Raw genomic sequence first — 22,411 nt, forward strand, 5'->3', positions numbered from 1 at the left:
TTGTAAAATGAGCTGGAGAGGGAAATGGCAAAACAACTCCAGTATCTCTGGCAAGAAAATCTCAAATGGGATCAGGAAGAGTCGGATATCCTTGAAACAATTAAACAACAATAAAGGGATTCATAAGTTTAACTGGACAACTTCCAAAGGATTTTCTTGCTCCTAGATTTTATGTCTGTGCCCAAGGTTGGGAATTTGGGAGTGTAAGGAATAGTCATAACTTTTATACCTGCAGTTATTTTTAACTGGAAATATAAAATCAAAGAACAAAGTACCCCTTCCTTCAAGGACACACATTCCAGGCAGTGCAACCTTGGGGTAAATATTGTCAAGCTCTCCTCTTATCCTTAAGAATTTTAGCAATGAGCTAAGCAGAGATACCATTGAGCCTTTTTTTCTTACTATAATGACATCTACTGGTAGAACATTGGTTGTGTACAACATTCTGGAACAGAAGGTATATATATATATGCAAAAGATTCTTAGATTGTGCTTCCTAAGACATTGAACTGATATGGCTAGCTGAGCATGTTTTTGTTAGGCGGAGCTCCCCAAACTGATATCTTTACAAAGACCACCCAAGGATAACCTTTCCTTCAAGGCATTGTTAAATAGTCCATGAAAGAATAAATAGAAAGAATTCCCAAAGTCAGCGAAGTGGCAGGGAGGGTATGGTGGTGAAGGAAGTGAAATCCTGCTTTGGCCAAAATGGGGGTGGGAAAGAGGAAGGCCAGTAATCATTTTGAGAGGAAGGACACTCAGGATCCACCATTGCTATCTCATGGCCCCTTATAGAAGCTTTCTGTTTGATGCACAGTGGATCAGTTCAATTTAATGTTTAGGAAGCATCTATGACGAAGCAAAGGTTATCTATTGATTAAAAAAGTTATTGAGTGATCATAAGCAAGCATACTGCTGTTTCTAAGATTAAAAGAAATTTCTTTAGAGGCAACCAGGTATTGCAGTGGAGAGAGCTCTAGGTCTGGCTTTAAGAAGACTCATTTTTGTGAGTTCAAATCTGACCTTGTGATCCTGGGCAAATCACTTCACCTCACTTTGCCCCAGTTTCCTCACATATAAAATGATCAAGAGGAAGAAATGACAGACTACCTCAGTATCTCTGACAAGAAAACCCCAAATAGGATATAAAAAAATCAGACACAACTGAACAACAGTAGAATATTGAGTTAGGACTACACTCAAAACTACTTCATGTTTTTTCTCTTTCAACTTCTCCAGTGCTTAGTAAATTTTTATTCATTTTAAATTAAATTATTTTTTAAATTAAGACAAAGTGACTTGCCCAAGGTCACACGATTATTAGGCAATTATTAAGTGTCTGAGGCTGGATTTGAATTCAGGTTCTCCTGACTTCAGGGCCGGTGCTCTATGTACTGTGACACCTAGCTGCCCCTAAATTTTTGTTTCCTTGAAATGAACCAGATTGAATTGAATTGTACATGATACTTTCCCCTTATAATTTTCCAATTAGTGTTGCTCAACTTAGGTTAAGTTGAGAGAGAGCTTTTGGTAGACCCAGGAAGGGATCTCCTGTCTGGAGAGTGTCCTGAGGTGAGACTGCCTCAGAGAGGGCCTTCTGAAAGGATCGCCCCTAATCATTTGCAGTAGTTTCTTCCCCTATCTGAATTCTGTACACTAACAAATACTAACTATTGATATCCAGGTGTACTGCATCTTATTAAAAGCGAAAATGGACATTTGCTGTATCCTTCCTCCTGAACTCTCCTCTTTTCCAACTCCCCTTGCTATGCTGGAAGAACATGGGGGAATCTGGCTTCATCTCCCACAGTTAGGGACTCAGGGACAGTTAGTCTCATTTCCATCACCCAGGTAACCTAAAATCAAGTTTATGGGACTTTTTCAGTAGGTCTGAGGTGATGCAATCTATGAAGCTACTGTTCTAACAGTGCAATCCAACAAATTTAAGGAATTGGGGTAAAGGCAAAGAAGCATCTATCTCTCAGTATCCTGAGATCTAGTTTCATAGTCTACTAAGATTTGCATTTGTAGTCCTACCCACCAAAATCATAAGCTGGGCTTTTTGCTAAGGGATAAGTTCTGTTCTAAATTTGAATAGTACCTATGGTTTCATTGATATCTCAGGACTCCCACTAATGAGGGAGATTGGTACCTACTCTGCAACTATAACCTTAGAGGCCCTGAGAGGTTAAATGACTTGTCCAGGGTCATTTAGCTTATAGATAGGATTTGAACTCAGAGCTTCCAATCTTGCCTAGACCTTTATCTCAGGTCCTTTGTTTTTGGCAGTCCCTGGACACACACACACACACACACACACACCCGCGCGCACACACCCCCCCCCCCCCCACACACACACGTACACACTCTGGATGACTGTTAAAAATTTTTTTAAACTGAGTTCCTCAGCAATTTTGTGTGAGCTAGAAAATATTGCATTACACTTAACCTTCATAAACTCTTCTCTGTAGAGACATTTTCCAGACTGAGCTCTGGATTTCTACAAATTAAATCAAGATAAAACATTTGTCAAGTCTTTCCTATGCTATTTTTTCCAAAATTATGCCAGATGCGATGAGTCAAGTCAACAAACATTTATTAAATGCATTAAGCCCTGTGCTAAGTGCTGAGAATATAAATATAATTTATGGTATTTATTATCTTTTATAACATATGGTTTATCATATGTTCTAAGAAACTTTATTAGAAGAGTCCCTGCCTTCAGTAATAACAATGATAACAACAAAATAGTAATAATAATGTTTGGATTTATTTAATACTTTAAGATTTGAAAAGCATTTCCCAAATATTATCTCATTTTCTCCTCACCACAGTATATAAGAGGTAGGGATTGTTATTATCCTCTTTTTACTGATGAGGAAACTAAGTCAGGGGAAAAATGACTTCCTCAAAGTCATGTTTAGGGTAGGATTTGAACTCAGGTTGTTTTGATTCCAGGACCAATTCTCTATTTACTTTACCACCCTTCTCATGGAAGTGGTCAACATAAAAAAAGGAGCTGAAAATGCCAGGGACCCAGGTGGAGCATGGTAGAGAACATCTAGAGAGTCAGAGTTTGAAGGCATGGTTGTCCTGGGCATTTTTCTTAAAAAAATCAAGGTTCTGGGAAGAAGCAGATAGTAGTAGAGGGATGGGGATCCATATACACACAAAGGGCAGACCAAAAGCAAGGTGGTCAGAGAAGAAAGGAAAAAGAGTGGCTCACAGTTTGATACTGGTTATAAGGTGCTTTATGAGCAGCTGGATGGCCCCATAGAACAGAGTGCTAGACCTGGACTCATGTTCCTGAAATCAAATCCCTCCTCAGACACTGATTAACTGTGTGACCCTGGGCAAGTCACTTCACTCTGTCTCAGTTTCCTCATCTGTAAAATGAGCTGGAGTAAAAAATGATAAACTACCCCAGATTCTTTGCCAAGAAAACCTAGGGGAGAAGAAAGACACAACTAAAATAACTAAACAACAACAACAAAAAAAAATAAAGTGTTTTCCTTAATCTTCCATTGTCATGCCACTCTGTTCTCTATGTCTATGGCAGCACATGAAATATTTCTTTCACTACTAGAGATAACTGCTTGAACCAAAACCCAAATAATCTAAAAGTGAAAAATTCAGCCAAATGGATAATTCCAAAAGAATGGCTATGCCTAATTTCTATTCCATGCTGTTGATCTTTTAAAAATTGAATTAAACTTATTATTTCTGAAGTCAAACTGGTGTGTGAAAGTAGATAAGTCACACAGAGAAACTCCTATCTGGCTAAAAATGAATGAAAATAGAGAGGAAGGAGGAAAGGTGGTTTTTAATTGTTTGAAAAATATTTAATTTAAAAACGTTTTAAAAGAAGATGAATGGGAGGGGGAAGGAAAAGAAAAAAATCAAAAAATCCATTCACGTGGTTTCTTCCTCTTTATTTTTTTATTTGAATCTTTTGGGTGCAGATTAGTAAAGGGGGCTGTATTTGATGGCAAGAGTTGACTGAGTGATAAAAAAATGAATTTTAAAGCAAGTGGGTGAAAAATATGGAGTGGATTGAGCTCCATATATGGATTAAGGCTACTTTTTAATCAGATGCTGAAGTTTTGTTGACCCTGGAGAAAGGACAATTAAGCTGAGACCAGTGAGATGTACCTCTATTTTTACCTTCTGCAGTGTCCTGGTAGCTCACAATGTTGTTATAGGATTTTATTTTGGAGCACCAGATCAAGCACTTGTTACATCTGTAGGTCAGCAAGGATGTGCTGATAAATGTTTAACAACTGGCTTTGTGGCCCACCCCTGCCCTCCAAATAGAGGTAGGAGACACTTTTAAATTTAATCTGTAATTACTTTCTGCACTTCAGTGGATTAACAAAACAACAATCAAACCTTATTTATAGATTTTTGACATATAGATATTCACCACTGAAAATTTAATGTAGTAATTTCCAGTTCTTGGAAGTTCTTTTGTGGAATTCAAAATGTTCTTTTTAGTTTTTTTTTTCCTTTTGCATTTTCTTGTATTTTTTTCCAATTGCATGTAAAGAGAGTTTTCAACACTGAATTTTTTCTAAGCTTTTGAGTTCCACATTTTCCTTCTACTTTCTTCTCTTCCCCCCCCCCGATAGTGAATATTCTGATATAGGTTTTTTATATATATATATATATATATATATATATATATATATATATATATATAAAATCATGTTTAACATATTTCCATAATAGTCAAGTTGTGAAAGAAGAATCATAACAAAATGGGACAAAATATGAGAAAGAAAACAGCCAGTTTTAAAAAAGTGAAAATAGTTTACTTTGGTCTCTATTTTGACTCCATAGTTCTTTCCCTGGTTGTGAATGGCATTTTCCATCACAAGTCGTTTAGAATTGTCTAATTTTGATGCTGAGAGGAGCTAAGTCTTATCATAGTTCATCATCACACAATGTTGCTGTTAATGTGCACATATTCTCCTGGTTCTGCTTACTTCACTCAGGATTTGTTCATATAAGTCTTTCTAGGTTTTTCAGAAATCCTGACCTTTATGATTTCTTATAGAACAATAGTATTCCATAACATACATATACCACAATTTATTCAGCTATTCCCCAACTGATGGACATCCCTTCAATGTCTAGTTTCTTGCCACTACAAAAAGAGATGCTATAAATATTTTTTGTATATGTCATCTATAGCTTTTCTAGTAGGCCCATTAATAGATATTTGAGTCTGCACTCAAGTCTGTCCTTAAATCCTTTTGATGCAGACATTGCCATCAGATGTCTTGGGGGTGTGGCTAGAAAGTCAAAGAGAAGGTGCAAAGTCCCTCAGATCTCTCCTCCTTCAGCTGAGGGGAGGGGATGGATAATTGACTTTTTTATTTTAATGCATTTTAATAATTCCCTTTCAATTAATAATTCCCTTTTAAGGCATTTTAATAATTCCCTTTAATATTTTCCCAATGTATCTTTCTCCTTTCCCCATTCCAAAGAGTCATCTCTTATAATGAAGAATGAAAAAGGGGAAAACACTTCAGCAAATTAATCAACTGAAAAAAAATAGTACATTTTATGGGGCTCCTGTGACACAACCCATAGGTCCCTATCTTCTGTTGGAAAATAGTTGTTTAATGAGTATTGTGGAAATATGTTAAATATGATTATACATGTATCATCTATATCATATTCCTTGCTATCATGGGGAAGGGGGGGGAAAGAAAGGAGGTAGAAAAATATGGAACTCAAAAACTGGTAAAAAAAGATGAATATTGAAAACTATCTTTGCATGTAATGGAAAAACTAAAATAGCAAAAAAAGAAAATTAAATTTAAAAAAAATTTTAAAAATTAAAAAAAGACACTTTGGGGTTCTCAGAGCAAAAATACTAGAGTGGTTTGCCATTTTCTTCCCCAGCTCATTTTACAGATGAGGAAACTGAGGCAAATATGATTAAATGACTTGCCTAGGATTCCATAGCATTTGAAACTGCATTTGAACTCAGGATTTCCTGATTCCAGACCCTGCACTCTATCCACTGCACTACATAGCTATCCTTTCTTTTATTCTATCTCCTTTGTGGGGCCTTTGGTCATTATAATTTCACCTCCTTCACTTTTGGTTATTGATTATTGTAATTTTTTCCTAATATTGTAGTTATTATGTGTAATGTTTTCCAGGCTCTGTTTACTTCACTTTTTATCAGTTCATATAAGTTTTTCAGTGTTTCTCCAAATACTCTATATTCTTATAATATTATAACATTCCATTCCATTCATGAATAATCATTTGTTTACCCCTCTCTCAGTTGAATGGCATCTACTTTTGTTTCTATTTCTTTGCCTCCATAAAAATAAACATGATATTTTAAACAAAAACAAAACACATTGTTTGGAAACTTCCTTTATTTGCAAGTGATCAAGTGAGAGAATCCCAGGAAGTATGAATGTGATTGAGGAGAGGGGGAGACAGGGGAATGATATTAAGTATTTTATTCTTATATCTAATTAATTTTTCTTTTCTCACAGAGAAATATATACATATATACTGGAAGTCTAATAAAAAAGGTATGTAATAAACCAACAACTAAAGTGATATATTCTTAGGGAGTGCATTCTAGAGATTTTCAAAGTGAAATAGTATTGCTTAAAAATGACTCACCATTCCTGAGAGCAGGGACAGTTTGTTTTGCACCTTTCTGCACAGTCCTGATCACATAAGAAAAAATGTTAGTTGACAGAGTAGCTGACCTTAAATACTATATGACTACTTTTTTAGATTTTTTCATATATCCATTCCATGGATATATGGATATATTCATATTATATATATATATATATATATATATCCATTGCCTTTTTATTTAAAGTCTACTTATATATTTTCTTTGAACACAATAGTCACCTCCTAATAAATATTCAAACAACAGACTTTTACAGAGCACATAGTTTATAGATTGTTAATACATAAAGGACTGGTCCTTTAGCATCGATCCTGTAATGATAACATTGATCATTGCAACTGGCCAAAGTTCTATCACTTCTCCAAATCAACTTTATCGTTTTAGTATTTGTTCTAAGTTTTTTTTTAAAGGAAATTAAATAAATGGCATGGACTCATCTGGCCTTCCAATTACTGACCAAAACAATATGGAGGTAGTGGAAAGTGCTGAACTAAGTAGCAGAGATCCTATATTTTAAGTCTAACTCTGCTATTAATCAGAAGATGGTCCTGGACAGAGCCCTAAAACTTTTAACTGAGTGAGCTTCCTGTCCCTGTAAAATGATCATAGTATATTTGCCCTGACTCTTCAATGGGATAGTGGTGAGAGACTCAACCTTAGTAAAGAGGTGCAAGCATCTTGCAAACTCTGAAGCAGCTGTTAGATATAAGGTGTTTTCATTCTTGAATTCAGCTTAACAAGAATTTATTGAGTTCTTACTATTGTGCAACTTATTTCCTTCCTATTGGGGGAGAATTAGCAGATGATATGTGACAGGCACCAAAATTACCTCTTTTCAATCCTGTTGATAATTACATAGTACTAGCAACAGTAGGTGCTTAATACATACATATTGATTTAATGTATTAACAAGGCATAGTTAGATAGAATGCCAGGTCTGGAGTCTGGAGTTAAAATCCAGCCTTAAACCTTATTAGCTATATGACCCTGGTCAAGTCACTTAACCTCTGTCTGCTTCAGTGTCCACACTGGGGATACAAAGAAAATTTAAAAAAAAGATTTTTTTGAAATAATATTTCATTATACTCTGGTTATATGGCTATGACCTCTGTGCATCAATTGTCTTTTTTGGGGGGAGGGAGACTGAATCTGTGATTTTATCTGTGTGGGGAACTACTGGTAAGGAAATGTATTCAACCAATGAACATTGGTACCATCTCTGCAAATTTTAGTCTTAGAGAATTGTCTGGATATATTGAAAAGTAAAGTGACTTGCCCAGGAAAATATAAATATAAATATGTATATATATATTTGATATTTTATATATATATATATATATAATATATCAAAAGCAGGATTTAAATTCAAGTTCAGAATGTCCCACTTCTTCTCTAAAGATTATTTTTAAAATTAAGATTTGCATTCTCATGTATGACGGTTTTACTGGTCTATAGCTAGAAATTCATTTTCCCTTCTTGTGACTCAAGATCAGAATGTATGGTTTCTCTTGTAATCACTGAGTTTCATATTTCTCTCCTTCCCTGGGCCCTCCATTTATTCTCCCGAATTCTCCAGTTCACTGGGTTTGTATAGCATCACACCTGAAAGTGCACTGGCCTGTACTTTTAGCTCAGTGGAGGTTGGAGAAAGAGTATCTTTCCAGTAAAAACTGGTCGTGACATTGGTATAGACAATGAACTTTAGAAAACTAACCCCAAACCTGGGGGAAACCAGAACAATTTGAGATGTTCTAGCCTGAGCGACCCCAGGGGATTTCATTTAGATCTGCATGTGCACGTCCAAGAGTGACAGCAACAAACCCCATTCCCCAGCCTCAGAAGAGCGAGGCTGAATTGCAAGACCTATCATCTAGTGCAGGGCTGGCCAAAGTGCGCCCATGGGGCTGCAGTATGCCTGCATTGCCATTGCAGTATGATTTCATGCATTCGCCTGTGGGTTTACTAAATACTTTAGTAAACAAAGCTGAGCTACCACAGAGCTCTCACTAAAATGGCAAATAAAAATATATTGTCCATTAGTTTCAAAAATTAAAAGTAAGATTGGACAGCCCTGAGCTAGTGGATAGAATGTTGAACTTGAGATCAGAAAGATTGGCATTAAAATCCCACCTCTTATAACAATTGGGTATGGCAAGTCATGGCAAGCCTCAGTACTCTTTGTAAAACTAGGAATTTGGATTAGATAGTCTCAAAAGTGTCTTCTAACTCTAAATTTATAATTCTATGTATCCAGTGATGACCACAAAGTACAATGTCGAGTCAATGACTGGGAATATTTGCTTCCAGATTCTTTTTCCCAGGGCCAATCTTATGCAAAGACAAATTAGACAACTATCTACATGCTCTGTTTTATCTCTGTGATTTTGCAGTGAGATTCAATTCTGCACTTAGTAGAGAACTTAATAAATAATTGTTAAATTGAATTTTCTAAAGTCTCTTCCTAGGGAAGAGACTCTTTCCTACCACAGTGACAAAGATGACAATATACCATATCCCCTTCTTCATACCAAAGAATGAATCCCTTCCAAATACTTGATATTTTCCATGAGGGAATAAATTATTGTTAACAGAACATTCAGATTTGAATGGGAGAAGGATGTTGAGCATCATGGTATAAGGCATAGAAAAAGATAGATCTTTCAGCCCAATTTACCCTAAACTTTGATTTAGCTTCACAGAGATTACTGCAGGAGGCTACTGGGAAATGTTGTGGGCTTAGTCTATATCTATTGATATTTAAAAAGTCAAAACCTATTCCAATTATTTTGTGACCCCACCTAGTTTTATTGAATGCTGAATGCATATGGTCCTTATTGTTATGAAAGGATAGAGAGTCAAGGGTTCAAACTTCTTAAGGATAATTATGGTTTCTTAGAAAAGCTAAACATTATCTTCCCAGGGACATTGACAAAGATATGGATTGAGTTCTAGAAGCTTGTGATGTTTTGCCCAGAGATTATACCAGGTTTATTCAATCCCTTTAGAGATGTTTTCTGGACCATAAATCCTTCAGGTTAATAGGAGTTTATCCTTTACCACCCTAAGGACCTTAGGATGGCCCTGAATGAATCATTTGGATTTTTGTCCAAATTCTTCCCTTCCTAGCCTCTTTAAAGGGAAATAGGGCCTCAGCATCTCCAGTGACTTGGAAAACAGGGTTCTGAGTGTCTGAACATTCCACCTCTAACCCTTAGAATGCTGAGTGGGAACAATTCCATGCTCATTGTCCTCTTTTTGCTTTTAGGGTATAGTAGGACTTACTAGCTAAATCTGGGCAAGTAATTTATCTTCCCAGTGACTCCATTGTCTCAGATGTAAAATGAGGGGATGGGACTCAATAACTTCTAAGGGGTCCCTTCAAGCTTTACTTCATTAATTATATGAACCCCTCCCAAAAGCCCTTGCTAAGCCAGGGGCAGAGAAGGGAGCCAAGAAGAACCTTTATCTGACTCAGATCCAGCCTCTCCTCCAGGACCATCAGAAAGGACGCTTAGATATCATTCTGAGACCCCCAAAATTGAGCTTGGTAGTTTCCAAATTTGAATTTGCTTAATGGTTGCTTGAAAGTCTTCATGCTTAGCCTGTCCAGGGACTGCTGAAGATCACATTTGGACCTCCTCTCCTTTCCCTGATCTCTTTTCTCTTGGGGGTCCTCTCACCAAGGAGTCCATTGTAAAACACTACAATGTTATCTCAAGTTCCAAAACTCCCCTCATTGCTCATCCAAACTTCCTTATTCCAGGACCCCACTTCACTATAGCCAATCTGATAAAAACCCTGCTAATAGATTGCAGAATTAACCTTTTATCCTAAATCCTAAGATGCTATGTTAGCTTTTTTAATTTATGAAAACTTATGGTTGGGGGAAGAGATTATTGGACAGGCATGCTTTTCACTATCCTTCAAGTCCCATTTAATGAATAGCCACCTGCCTATCTCTATATTGAGATAACTTGCTCAGGACACTTGGTATCAGGGCTCTTGGCTTCATGCAAAACAACAAAGCATCAATTATTAAATGCCACCTATTAGCTGGGCACTGTCCTAAGTATTCAAGGCAGTTCCTGCCCTTAAGTAGAATGGGGAAAGACAACATAAAAGAGACCTTAAGGAGGTAAGAGGGGAAAAACTGGTACCCTCCCAAAGGGGCATGGCATTGATGGAATCCAACAGTATCCTTTCCCCTTTTCTTTCCTCTTTATGGGGAAAGGGGGGGAGAGAGAGAGACAGGGAGTCTTGTTTTCAGTGGACCAAGAGGTTGGGTAAAGGGGATAACTTACATCACTGCCTCCCAATTCACATAACCTTAGATATTCTCCACAGACTTCCCTCTTCTGTTTATAAGCAAAATTGATCCTGACTTCCAGTCACTCACATGTTGGGGAATGGCACCTGTATCTTATTCATATTCATGAATTTATGTGTATGGTGGATTATATGATTATATATGGTTCTGGATTATCTGTGCCAAGCCTTTCCTCACTGACCTGCATAAATAAGAGATGGCAGGGGAGTTTGGAAATCTGCAGATGACCAAAGCTTATGATAACCTAGAGAGAAAGGAGAATTTTTCCCCATCCTCAATCGCCTCCCCAGGAGTATCATTTGTCTAGACTCTGGAGTAATGGTGAATATAGTCTCTAATCAGAAAGAGAGTTGGAAAGATTTATTTACTTTCAGATTTTTGAATAACTATTTGTTCTAGAATAATTGGAAAAAACTAACTACTTTCTCTTGTTTTCTATTTTAGAATATGGAAGCTGAAGGCCAGAGGTATGGAAATCTTCACAAGGTTTTTGGATAAGAGATTTAATGTTGTCTGTTTTTCAAGTTTCCTTTCATTCTTTTACCATAATTTCTTGTATTAGTGAACTCTGTTACTATTACAGAATATGCATTTTTGTCATACTGAGATTTTGGTATAATTAGGTCCCTTGGGACTGGACTTTCTAGGTCACACCTAATGAGCAAACTTTTCATATTTATTCAAGACCCTTTCCTTATAATAATGTTCCTTTGGTACTTAAAGTACCAAACAGAAGGAAAATTCTGAACTTCAAGCCAGAAGAATTGTGCTTTTGAACCCTGATTCTCTGAGCCTACTAGTTCAATGACATTGGTTATTTTCTGAAGCTCAATTTTCCTGACCTGTAAAAGTAAAAAAACAACACTCAAATTTTTGAGATTGAGGCAAGGATCAGATGAAATCTAATATGTGTGTATATATATATATATATATATAATATAAATATTGAAAGCATTTCATAGCTGTAAAGTGAGAGCTATGATATTTTTGCTGCCACAACCAAGCCCTCTAGAAGAAATCATGGGATGAGAATGTGCCTTACTTAGACTGAGTTTTGCCCTCTGGTTATGTGTTATGAGATTCTGGAGCACAGTGCCTATGATGACAGGTGGGTCAGTTGTCACTAGTAGGTCACTCACTCTGCTCTTTGTCACTCAGAATGGCTAATAGCCATCAGCCATTGGAATTCAACACACTCTCCTATTGCTTCTCAGCGTCAGCTCACAGTCGATCCCCTCCCTGCTCAGTAGCACAGCAGAAGGAGAAGGGACCCAGGCATATCAGTTTAGAATGATTTCTGACATTGTTTTTATTATGTTTGACTTTTCTATATTTGTTCTATCTCCCCCTTCAGCAAAGCTTTCAACTTATGGCTTTCATTTGGCCAATTTAGCTATCAAAGCATTTACTCATTTAATTCACATTTCTAAGAGGTACCCCTTATATGAGAAATTTAGGTTAAACTGCCACCATTGCTCTTATCTCCTCTGAGATTCATGAGAATGGATGTCTGCTTGAGCCTCACTTACTGATAAACACAATTTCAATATGGTTTAGTGATAGTATGTGTACATCCAAGCAGTCTCATTTTCAAAGCAGACTATTTAGATACAAATACACTTGTCTTATAATGATTCCTATTCTAACTTTTTCTTTCTTTTATCCCAGCTCTCAGTTTTTAAAAAATGACAGCCTTGATGATTTTCACTTTCTCAAATTTCACTTGGGTCAAAATCTCCCAAGGCTTTTAGTGGATTCTCTAGGTTTCTGGCTTAGTTTTCTCCTTTCCTGTTTCTCCATTTTCAGATTCTCAGTTGTCAGAATAATTTACCAGAAAGAGAATGTTACTACCAGATTGTGGGTGGCAGAATGGGGACTGTGTTAGGGTAACTTGAAGCTCCAAATTTAGAAGGTCCTGACAGTGGTGTGGGAACAAAGAGCTCAACACCTACTTAGCAGGAATAATTATTTACCATAGAAGTAAGCAAAGTCATAACCAGAAAAAACATTGTACCCTGAGAGCAGCATTGTGTGATGATCAACTATGATGGTTGTGCTTATATCAGCAGTGCAGTAATCAAAGACAATTCTAAAGTGCATATTATGGAAAACACCATACCCATCCAGAGAAGGAACTATGGAATCTAAATGCAGACCAAAGCTTACTATTTTCAATTAAAAAAATTATTTTATTATAGTTTTCCCCCTCATAGTTTTTTTCTCCCCCTTTTGATTTTTGTTTCACAACATGATTAATGTGTATATATGTTTAACATAGTTGTACATGTGTAACCTATATTAGATTGCTCTCTGTCAGGAGGAGGGGGAAAGGAAAGTGAGGGAGAAAAATGTGGAATGCAAACCTTACCATAAATGATTGTGGAAAACTATCTTTGCATGTAATTGGAAAAAAATTAAAAATAATTTAAAAAGTTATTATTCAACATAGATAGAAGGCCAAGTTGAGCCCTCCTACAGGGAGACCTTGCTAGAAATAGTTTTATGAGTGTGTCTTAGGGGCTCTGTTTTATTCCCTCCAACCTAGATCTTTGCAATACTTGCCCTAGGTACTTATGGGAAGCAGTAAGATACACAACAGTGGAAAAGAGACCGGAGCTGGGACTGGTAGATGGGTCTGGCAGATGATAAATGGCTATGTGATGGACCATAGCTAGAGTTAATACAGTTAATACAGAAAAGAATATATGAAAATTACCTTGTAGTAGCCAAGGATAAAGCTGAGGTTATAAGGAGACAGATAAGGTGTGAAATTTTGAGAGGCAACCTGTTGAGTGGAGTTTGGAAGCCCTGGATTCAAATTCTGTCTCAGATACTTATCAGTATTACTTCTCTCAGTCTTAGTCTTCTCCTTTGTTATTTGAAGATATTCAACTTGATATCCAAAGTCCTTTCAGTTTCTTTATTCTGTCATCCCAAGATCCTATAGAAAGAAACCTGGGAGGTGGGCCTGGGGAAAAGGAAGAAAGTAGTGTCAGTATATAGAGATTCCAGCTTGAAGGAGAAAGTCACAAGGAATGTAAAATTCAGACAGTCTTGAGACCCAGAAGAAATGGGCTGGTTAGACCAGCTGGTCAGAGGAGTCTGGCCACCTGGTGGACAAGGCTTCAGGCACCAGCCTAGGGATGAGAGTACAGGAATCATTGTTCTGTGAATGTTCACCTCGACTTTCCTTCCATCCCTGTAGGTGAAAATTTAAGTTGCCCCTCCACTCAGGACGTACAGGCCCCTCCTCCCCCTCCCCGCCTTGACCAAAATCTGAGTTTTTCCAGTTCTGAGTTTTTCTTTCATTCTACTCTCTATAAAGATTGAATTGCAATACCTCCTAACTCTCTTATTCAATCAGTTGGCTCTGATCTGAGCCGTATTCACTAGGTTGCTAGTTACTTTTCTTTAACACCTTGGAGTTCCTCCCGAGGGGCAGCTAGAGACAGGAAAATTCATCTTCCTGGGTTCAAATCTGGCCTCAGACATTTACTAACTAGTAACCCTGGGGAAGCCATTTAACCCTGTTTACCTCAGTTTCCTCATCAGTAAAATCAGATAGAGATAGAAATGGCAAAAGTATCTTTGCCAAAGTGGGTCAGAATTAGTCTGACATGAATTGAGCAGCAAGAAGTTCCTTCTGAAACTTTCGGTTACAAAGGATCAAGCAACTAAATCCATGTTGAAAACATTTTGAACAGAGTTGTTCCTTAAAAGATTTCATTGCACCCAAATCAGTTACAATGTAGGCATCAGGAAGGCAAAGGATAATATCTTATACCACAGTAGGGGCTCACTGAGGTACCCACCACAGGTAAGAGGGCATATCATATGGCAGAGTGAACAATGTCATCATGTAAGTCCATTTTCATGATTTCCCAAAAGTACAGATTTCTTTGGCCATCAGGCCCTTCCCAACTATGAAAAGTTTGCCTATCAGTTGTTCTTTAAAATTCAGAATATGTTTTCCTGCAGAAACCATGTTATATGCAATGGTTAGATGACTTAGTTACCCCATTAAGGTCCTAATGTTCCTGTAACACTAAATGTTTTTGATTAGATACAGTAGAAAACTTTTGTTGTAAAATATCCAGGATTTTGTTGATGTGGGTTCTCATGACATTTTAAAAATAGAAACACTTAGTAGTTTGTCTTCATGACTGGTTTTAGCCAAACCAATCTTCTGGTGATGAATCTCTCCCGACTTAAATCAGCTGATGCGTTGAGATCACTTATACAAGGTCCTTACTGGGAGCAGATTTAAAACTTTTCCAGCTTTCTGCTTGACCTCCCAAGCTTGTGCTCCATTTAACAGCCTTTATAGGAACCCAGAGTCCTCTGTACCTCTCCATGAGGCATCAGAGTAAGACTTTATAAGATAACTGTAACCATTGTAGAAATTAAGCAAAAAAAACCAATTTAAGGCCATTTGATCTGAATTATCTTGAACATTGATGAGTAAGAAAAAATCAGCTTAATTAGAATAAGGTAAAATTGGAGGTGGCTTAAAAAAATTCAGGATTTAGGGGGTGGCTAGGTGGCATATGGATAAAGCACCAGCCCTGGAGTTAGGAGTACCTGGGTTCAAATCTGGTCTCAGACACTTAATTACCTAACTGTGTGGCCTTGGGCAAGCCACTTAACCTCATTTGCCTTACAAAAACCTAAAAAAAAAATTCAAGATTTGGAATCTGAGGACCTGGGTTCAAATTCTAGTTTTATTACCTACTACCTATGTGACCTTGGGTAAGTCCCTTCACTTTCTGGGCCTCAGTTTCCCCATCTGAACTAGCTGATCATTATGATCCATTTTAGTTCTTGATCTATAATCCTATGACTTGTGAAGATTCTAAAAGGACTTTCAGACACATGGAAGTGAGTGGTATTGATTCTTTATTTTTTCCCTAATTTTGCTTTAAAACTTAAGACTTTTGGGGCAGCTAGATGGTGCAGTAGATAAAGCACCGGCCCTGGAGTCAGGAGGCCCTGAGTTCAAATCTGGTCTCAGACACTTAATAATTACCTAGCTGTGTGACCTTGGGAAAGCCACTTAACCCCATTGCCTTGCAAAATCCTAAAAAAAAAACCTTAAGACTTTTCTTTGATATGAGTATAATAATAGTATTGTAATGCTGATTAGTCAGAATTTAGGATTTTTTTTGACAAATGGAAGAGAGGGATGAAGAAAGGGCTTTAGAAAAAGTAAGAGAAAAGGAAGGGTAGAACTGAAATTGGGTAAGAAGAAAGAGGATTAGAGGGAGGGAAGATTAAAAAGGATGAAGACATAGAACAAAGAGAGAAGTGTGGTGTGTACACAGACTCTCTGAGGGAGAAGAAAGGAAAAGTAGGAAAGCAATGTTGGGTTAAATAGTTCCCTGATGGGGCAGTTAGGTGGCACAGTGGATAGAGCACTGGCCCTGAAGTCAGAAGGACCTGAGTTCAAATCAGGCCTCAGATACTTAATAATTACCTAGCTGTGTGGCCTTGGGCAAGCCACTTAATCCCATTTGCCTTCAAAAAAAAAGAAAATAGTTCCCTGACCATTCATTATATGAATCTACTAGCCTAGGGGCAGCTAGATGGTGCTGTGGGTAGAGCACAGGACCTGAGTTCAAATTTGACCTCAGACACTTGATATTAGCTGTGTGATCATGGGCAAGTCAATTTATCCTGATTGCATCAAATCTAGCTACAGCTCCAATCATCCTGTTTCATATTCTGGCCATTGGACCCAGATGACTCTGGAGGAGAAAATGGGACTGGTGACTTAGCACAGCATCCTCTCACTCAAATACAATTCATTTGCATGTCAGGGCATCACCTGTTTGATATCATAGTCTTCTTCAAAAATGAAGGACAAACATCATTTATATACCTAGGGCAGCTTGACTGCTATCTAGTCACTGTTAGGTCTTTATCCCAAATACATCCAAAAAAAGGGAAAAGGACCTATTTGTATAAAGATATTTATAGCAGCTCTTTTCTAGTGGATAAGAATTGAAAATCAAAGGGATACTCATCAATTGGGGAATTGTGGCATATGGTTGTAATGGTATATTATTGTGCTATAATAAATGACAAGCAGGATGATTGGTGGTATCCATGGGTTATATATAGGATGTCTGTGACTTATTCTTTTAAGTTGGGGATTACCTGGAACATAGGTCCAGATGGAGCATAATGATCAGAGTGCAATAGAATTTATAACTGTGAAAAAAGCTTGTGGAATAGGTGAGCTTTGAATAGGACTTGAAATTAGGGGAGAGAAGGCCTGAATTGATGGAGATGGGAATTCCAAGGCATTGAATGATTTAGTTATGTATAGAAAGCATTAGAAATAACTTAGTTGGTCTGAACTAGACGACTTCACACCTATCAGAGTGGCTAATATGACAAAAAAGAAAAATGTTGGATATTAGAGGGGAGGGGATGAGGGAAAACTGAATTGTTAGTGGAATTGTGAACTGATCCAATCATTCTGGAGAGCAATCTGGAACTATATCCAAAGGACTGTAAAACTGTGCATATCCATTAATCCAGCAATACCACTGCTAGGTCTTTATCCCAAAGACATCCAAAAAAGGAAAAAGGACCCATTTGTATGAAAATATTTATAGCAAATTTTTTTTAGTGGTGGCTAAGAAGTGAAAATCAAAGGATGTTTATCAATTGGGGAATGATTAAACAAACTAGTATACTATTGTAATGGAATATTATTGAGCTATAAGAAGTGACAAACAGAATGATTTAAAAAACATAGAAAGACTTACATGAATTGATGAATAATGAAGTGACTAGAACCAACAAAACACTGTACAGAGTAACAGTATTGTTCAATGACAAATTGTGAATGGCAACCTATTTTTAGAAATACAATGATCTAAAACAATCTTAAAGGATTAATAAGGAAGCATACTACTCACCTTCAGAAAAAGAGCCAATATTGATTGAATACAAACTGAAGCATGCTATTTTTCACTTTTTTCTTTTTTTCTTTTATTCAAGTCTTCTTGTATAAATTGACTACTATCAAATGTTTTTATAATTACACATTTATACACTATATCTGATTGTTTGCCCTCTCAGGGAGGGGATTACTTGAATTGATGGAGATGGAAATTCCAAGATTTGTAATTTGGAACTCAAAATTTTAAATAAAATTGTTTTAAAATATTAGAAAAAGCTAATTAAGATGGAGAATCTTTGAAAGGGAGTGATTATAGAACATATGACAAAAAGAGGAACACATTCTAGAGGGCTTTGAAATCCAAGCTGAGGAATAGGTTCTGGGACAAAGGAGTTACTAGATGAGAGAGGGTTAAAAATAAAAAAAAATTTCCTTCTACATTTTATCTATTGTTTTCATTTCCATTTTGGTACAACTTTAGAATCTCATTCAGCTAAATTCTCCCCTTTCAGCTTAGGGAAAGTTTGATTACTTTCCTAGGTCATTGAGGAGCTGAGGAGCTTTGATTGCTACTAAGATATATGTGGACTCTCTTGGGTATATTTACTCCATAATGTCCAGACAGAAATGCAGAGCACTTAGTGAAACACTAGAGAACTCTCTGTATTATTATTTTATTTTTGTGAGAAGCTATGAATGATTTAGTAGTAATAGATTTATTTTGTTTAGCCTTGAGAGTAGAACAAAGAGCAGTGGATAGGAGTTGCAGGGAAGATGACTGAGATTTACATTATCAGTAAATTCAATCCAGTCATTTTTCATTGGTGTCCAACCTTTTATGACCCAATTTGGGGTGGGTTTTTTTTTTTAGTTTTTTTTTTTTTTTGCAAGGCAAATGGGGTTAAGTGGCTTGCCCAAGGTCACACAACTAGGTAATTATTAAGTGTTTGAGACCGTTTTTGAAGCCAGGTACTCCTGACTCCAGGGCCCGTGCTTTATCTACTGCGCCACCTAGCCGCCCCTAATTTGGAGTATTCTTGGCAAAGATCTTGTAGTGGTTTACCATTTTCTTCTTTGGCCTATATTTCTGATGAGGAAACTAAGGCAAACAGGGTGAAGTGACTTGTTCAGGGTCAGACTACTAGTAAGTGCTTGAGGTTAGATTTGAACTCAGGAAGTCCACAAATACTTCCTACCAGTAAGAGCTGTCCAAAGGTGAAAGGGCTACATCAATGCTTAATGTGTTCCCTATCAATGAAGGTTATTAAAACAAAGGCTAGATGACTTCTTGAATATGCTGTAGAAGAGACCAAGGACTTTGTTAGAGTTTAGGTTAAATGACTTTGGGACCTTCCAAGTTTTATATCATTAATACTTCCTAATGAGCAAAATAGCAGTATAAGATTGCTACACAAAGGATTACTTGTGATGGTCTTCTAAAATCACAGAATCACAGCATTTTTTAAAACTTGAAAATCATATAGTCAAACCACAATAATGTAAAGGAAAATAACATTGAAAGTCCTTCAGAATCTCGATCAATACAGTTAACCAACTGGGATTTCACTGGGTTCAATATGCAGGTGAGGTGGTAGACAACATCTGCAGAATGAAGGATATATTTTTATTCATTGCCATTATATTACTTTTTTTTTGGTAAGGCAATAGGGTTGAGTGACTTGCCTAAGGTCATACAGGTAAGTATTATATGTCTGAGGTTGAATTTGAACTCAGGTCCTCCTGACTCCAGAACCGGTGCACTATCCACTGTGCTACTTAGCTGCCCCGAGTATGTTATTTATTTTGCTAGACTCAATTTATTTGCTAAAAGAGAGATGTTTTTAGTGTAATCTAAATATTTTATTTTATGAATTTTAAATATTAGTTTTTGAAGAGAAGTCCTAAAGTTTCACCAAATGACCAAAGGAGTCTGTCACAAACAAGGTGAAAAAACACTTGGTGTATACAATAATCTAAGTTATTATTTCATTATATAGAGATCTATTGTTCTTAGATATTTAATGCATGTAGATCTTGTTTTTTCAATTTAATTGTAATTTCCTTGATTTCAGAACTCTCATAGATTGTTCATTAAATATTAGTGCTTTGATTACCCTGGCCTCCCCCCCCCCCCCCCCCCCCCCGCCCCAAGGTCCAGATAAACTGTTCTCAATATTTCTTTGTCTTCTTCCCTACCAGGTCAGAGTTCAGTGAAAGAAATAAATTTTCACAGAAATTTGTCCACAAGCAGAAAGTGGTGGACTTTCATTTCAAGGAAGACCAGATCAAAAAAGTTATGAAGCAACATAAAGACTGTGACCGGCCAATTAATGTGCGCCTATGTAAGACTTTTTTTTTTTTAAGATAGTAACTTAATGCCTTCCTATAGATGGGAAGGACCATAGGATTCTTTAGCTCCAGGCAATTATTCCTCCAAAGAGATGCACTTCTTACCATCAAAGTGAAGCTGGCTGGATGGTGAATGAACACCCATGCTAACATATGTTGAAATGAGGACTCAAACTGAGGATTTTTAAAAATCAGAATCCCTAAGTCCTAGAATTTCATGGGAACTCAGACACTTTTCCAAGCCATTCCTGAACAAGCATTTCATCTACAAACCACCTGACAAGTGACATCAGAAGACTTCTGATGAGGGGGGAGCTCACTAAGGGCTAGAAAATCTTTTCTTTCATCAAGTCATAAATATATACTTTTTCTTATTTTAGACTTGGCTTTTTAATTCTACTATTCCCCCCCTCCACATTTACATTCATCTTGCTTATAGGATCAAAAAATTAAAAACTCTAACTTCTAAAAAAACTCAAGAAGTCACCTAGTCCATTGGAAGTGTGAATTTTAACCATTTGCCTTAAAAATCTCTAGGTAAGGAGATAAACACATTTGAATAACAATAATATTTTTTTCTTGCTTTTATTTGTCTTGAGATATCATCAGTCAATATTGTATTTCAGTACATAGAATGTTGAATGTTGGATCTGGAAGAAGGTTATCTAGTTACCCAGAACAAGAATTCCCATTGCAGTACTCCTGATAATTGATATTCCACCATGAATATTTATAACCACTACTATACTTTCCTTATGGCAGCTAGAGATTGCAGGGTATTCCCGACTTTGGAGTTGGAAAGACCTGTGAGAGGATCTTGGGAAAGTCATTTGATCTTCTTCAATCTCAGTTAGCCCATTTGTAAAAAGGGGGATGATAACCATTGCACCAGATTGTTGTGAGGATTAAATGTAATATATTTAGTGTGCTATATATAATTGTTAGCTATGTAACTTGCTCAGGGTCACACAGCTATTAAGTTTCTGAGCAGGGTTTTCTGATTCCAGGTTCAGTGCTCCATCCATTGGGCATAGGAAAATCCCTGAGATAGTCTATTGAATTGTTGGATGGATCTGGTAGAAAGTCTTTCTTTTTGAAATTCAGAAATGAACTTTAAAAGGCATGGTTTTTTTTTGAAGAAAATTATTTCTATTGAATGTTTAAAATGTAATCCAGCCTAGAGGCAGCCACATGGTATAATTGAGGGAGCCCTGGACTTAGAGTAAGGAAGACCTGAGTTCAAATCCTGCCACAGGCACCAGCTAACTGGGTGACATTAGGTAGGTTAACCTCTCTTACCCTCAACTTTTCATCTTTAAAATGCAGATAATAATCACACCTGTCTCATAGGGTTGCTGTGAGGACTAAATGAGATAACATAAAATATTTTATAAATGCCACCTATTATAAAGTTGTCTTCCCCTTATTGGTTCGAGTTTGGCTCTCTAGAATCACAAAGAATGGGTCTGTTCCTTCTTCCCCAAGAGAGTTGATCTTGTGATACCATACCTAAGATGTCTTTCCTCCAACCCTAGCATTTTGAACTCTTCTATCATGATAGTAAGGACGTCAAGAGAGAAGGTGATAGGGTGTGGAAAGGGCTACTAATTTTGGGTCAGAGAACCTGTATTTAGAAGCCTCCTTTCTCATTTATTATCTGTGTGACATTGGGCAAGTCACTTAAATTGTGGACCTCAGTTTTTTCATCTGCAAAATGAGGGTTTCCAGGGACCCTCCTAGCTCTAAATTTATGATCATTCCATTTCATCTCCTCTGATTATAGGCAATGGTAAAATTTCAGGAATGGAGGGTTAAATTTATAATAATATTTTGTTCCAGCAGTAACCTGGTGACGACCTTGAGAAAAATAATGAACAGTATCAATTGTGATTTAAGTTACTTCTCCCTTGAGGCCATCATAGGATGTGGATTGCACTCCAAGGCTTAAATCTTTAGCATATGGCCACAGTTGTCTTTAATATATTTACTAAAAAGTCATCATATAAACTGGTTTGTATTTTTTAAATATAGATATATTAAATTTTTTCTGCTTTGTTATCTTGTGAGCATCCATACTGATGAGTTTATTAAAATTATCAGGCGGTTCCCATGACTTGAACTCAAAACAACAGCTTCACTCAGACATTCA

General features: G+C 36.8%; 1 protein-coding gene across 1 annotated transcript in view; it reads left to right on the plus strand.

Moving 5' to 3' along the window:
- The window catches only part of C8H3orf22 (chromosome 8 C3orf22 homolog), a 54,632-nt gene that overhangs the window by 6,998 nt on the left and 25,223 nt on the right, over positions 1-22,411 (plus strand). The window contains exons 3-5 of the mRNA XM_074198445.1: positions 6,522-6,560; positions 11,448-11,470; positions 20,113-20,255. Coding sequence (XP_074054546.1) covers positions 11,451-11,470; positions 20,113-20,255 — 163 coding nt within the window. The 5' untranslated portion in view covers positions 6,522-6,560; positions 11,448-11,450. The remainder of the gene's footprint in view (positions 1-6,521; positions 6,561-11,447; positions 11,471-20,112; positions 20,256-22,411) is intronic.

The sequence above is a fragment of the Macrotis lagotis genome, chromosome 8 (genome assembly GCF_037893015.1).
Source record: "Macrotis lagotis isolate mMagLag1 chromosome 8, bilby.v1.9.chrom.fasta, whole genome shotgun sequence".
In the NCBI taxonomy this organism is placed as follows: domain Eukaryota; kingdom Metazoa; phylum Chordata; class Mammalia; order Peramelemorphia; family Peramelidae; genus Macrotis; species Macrotis lagotis.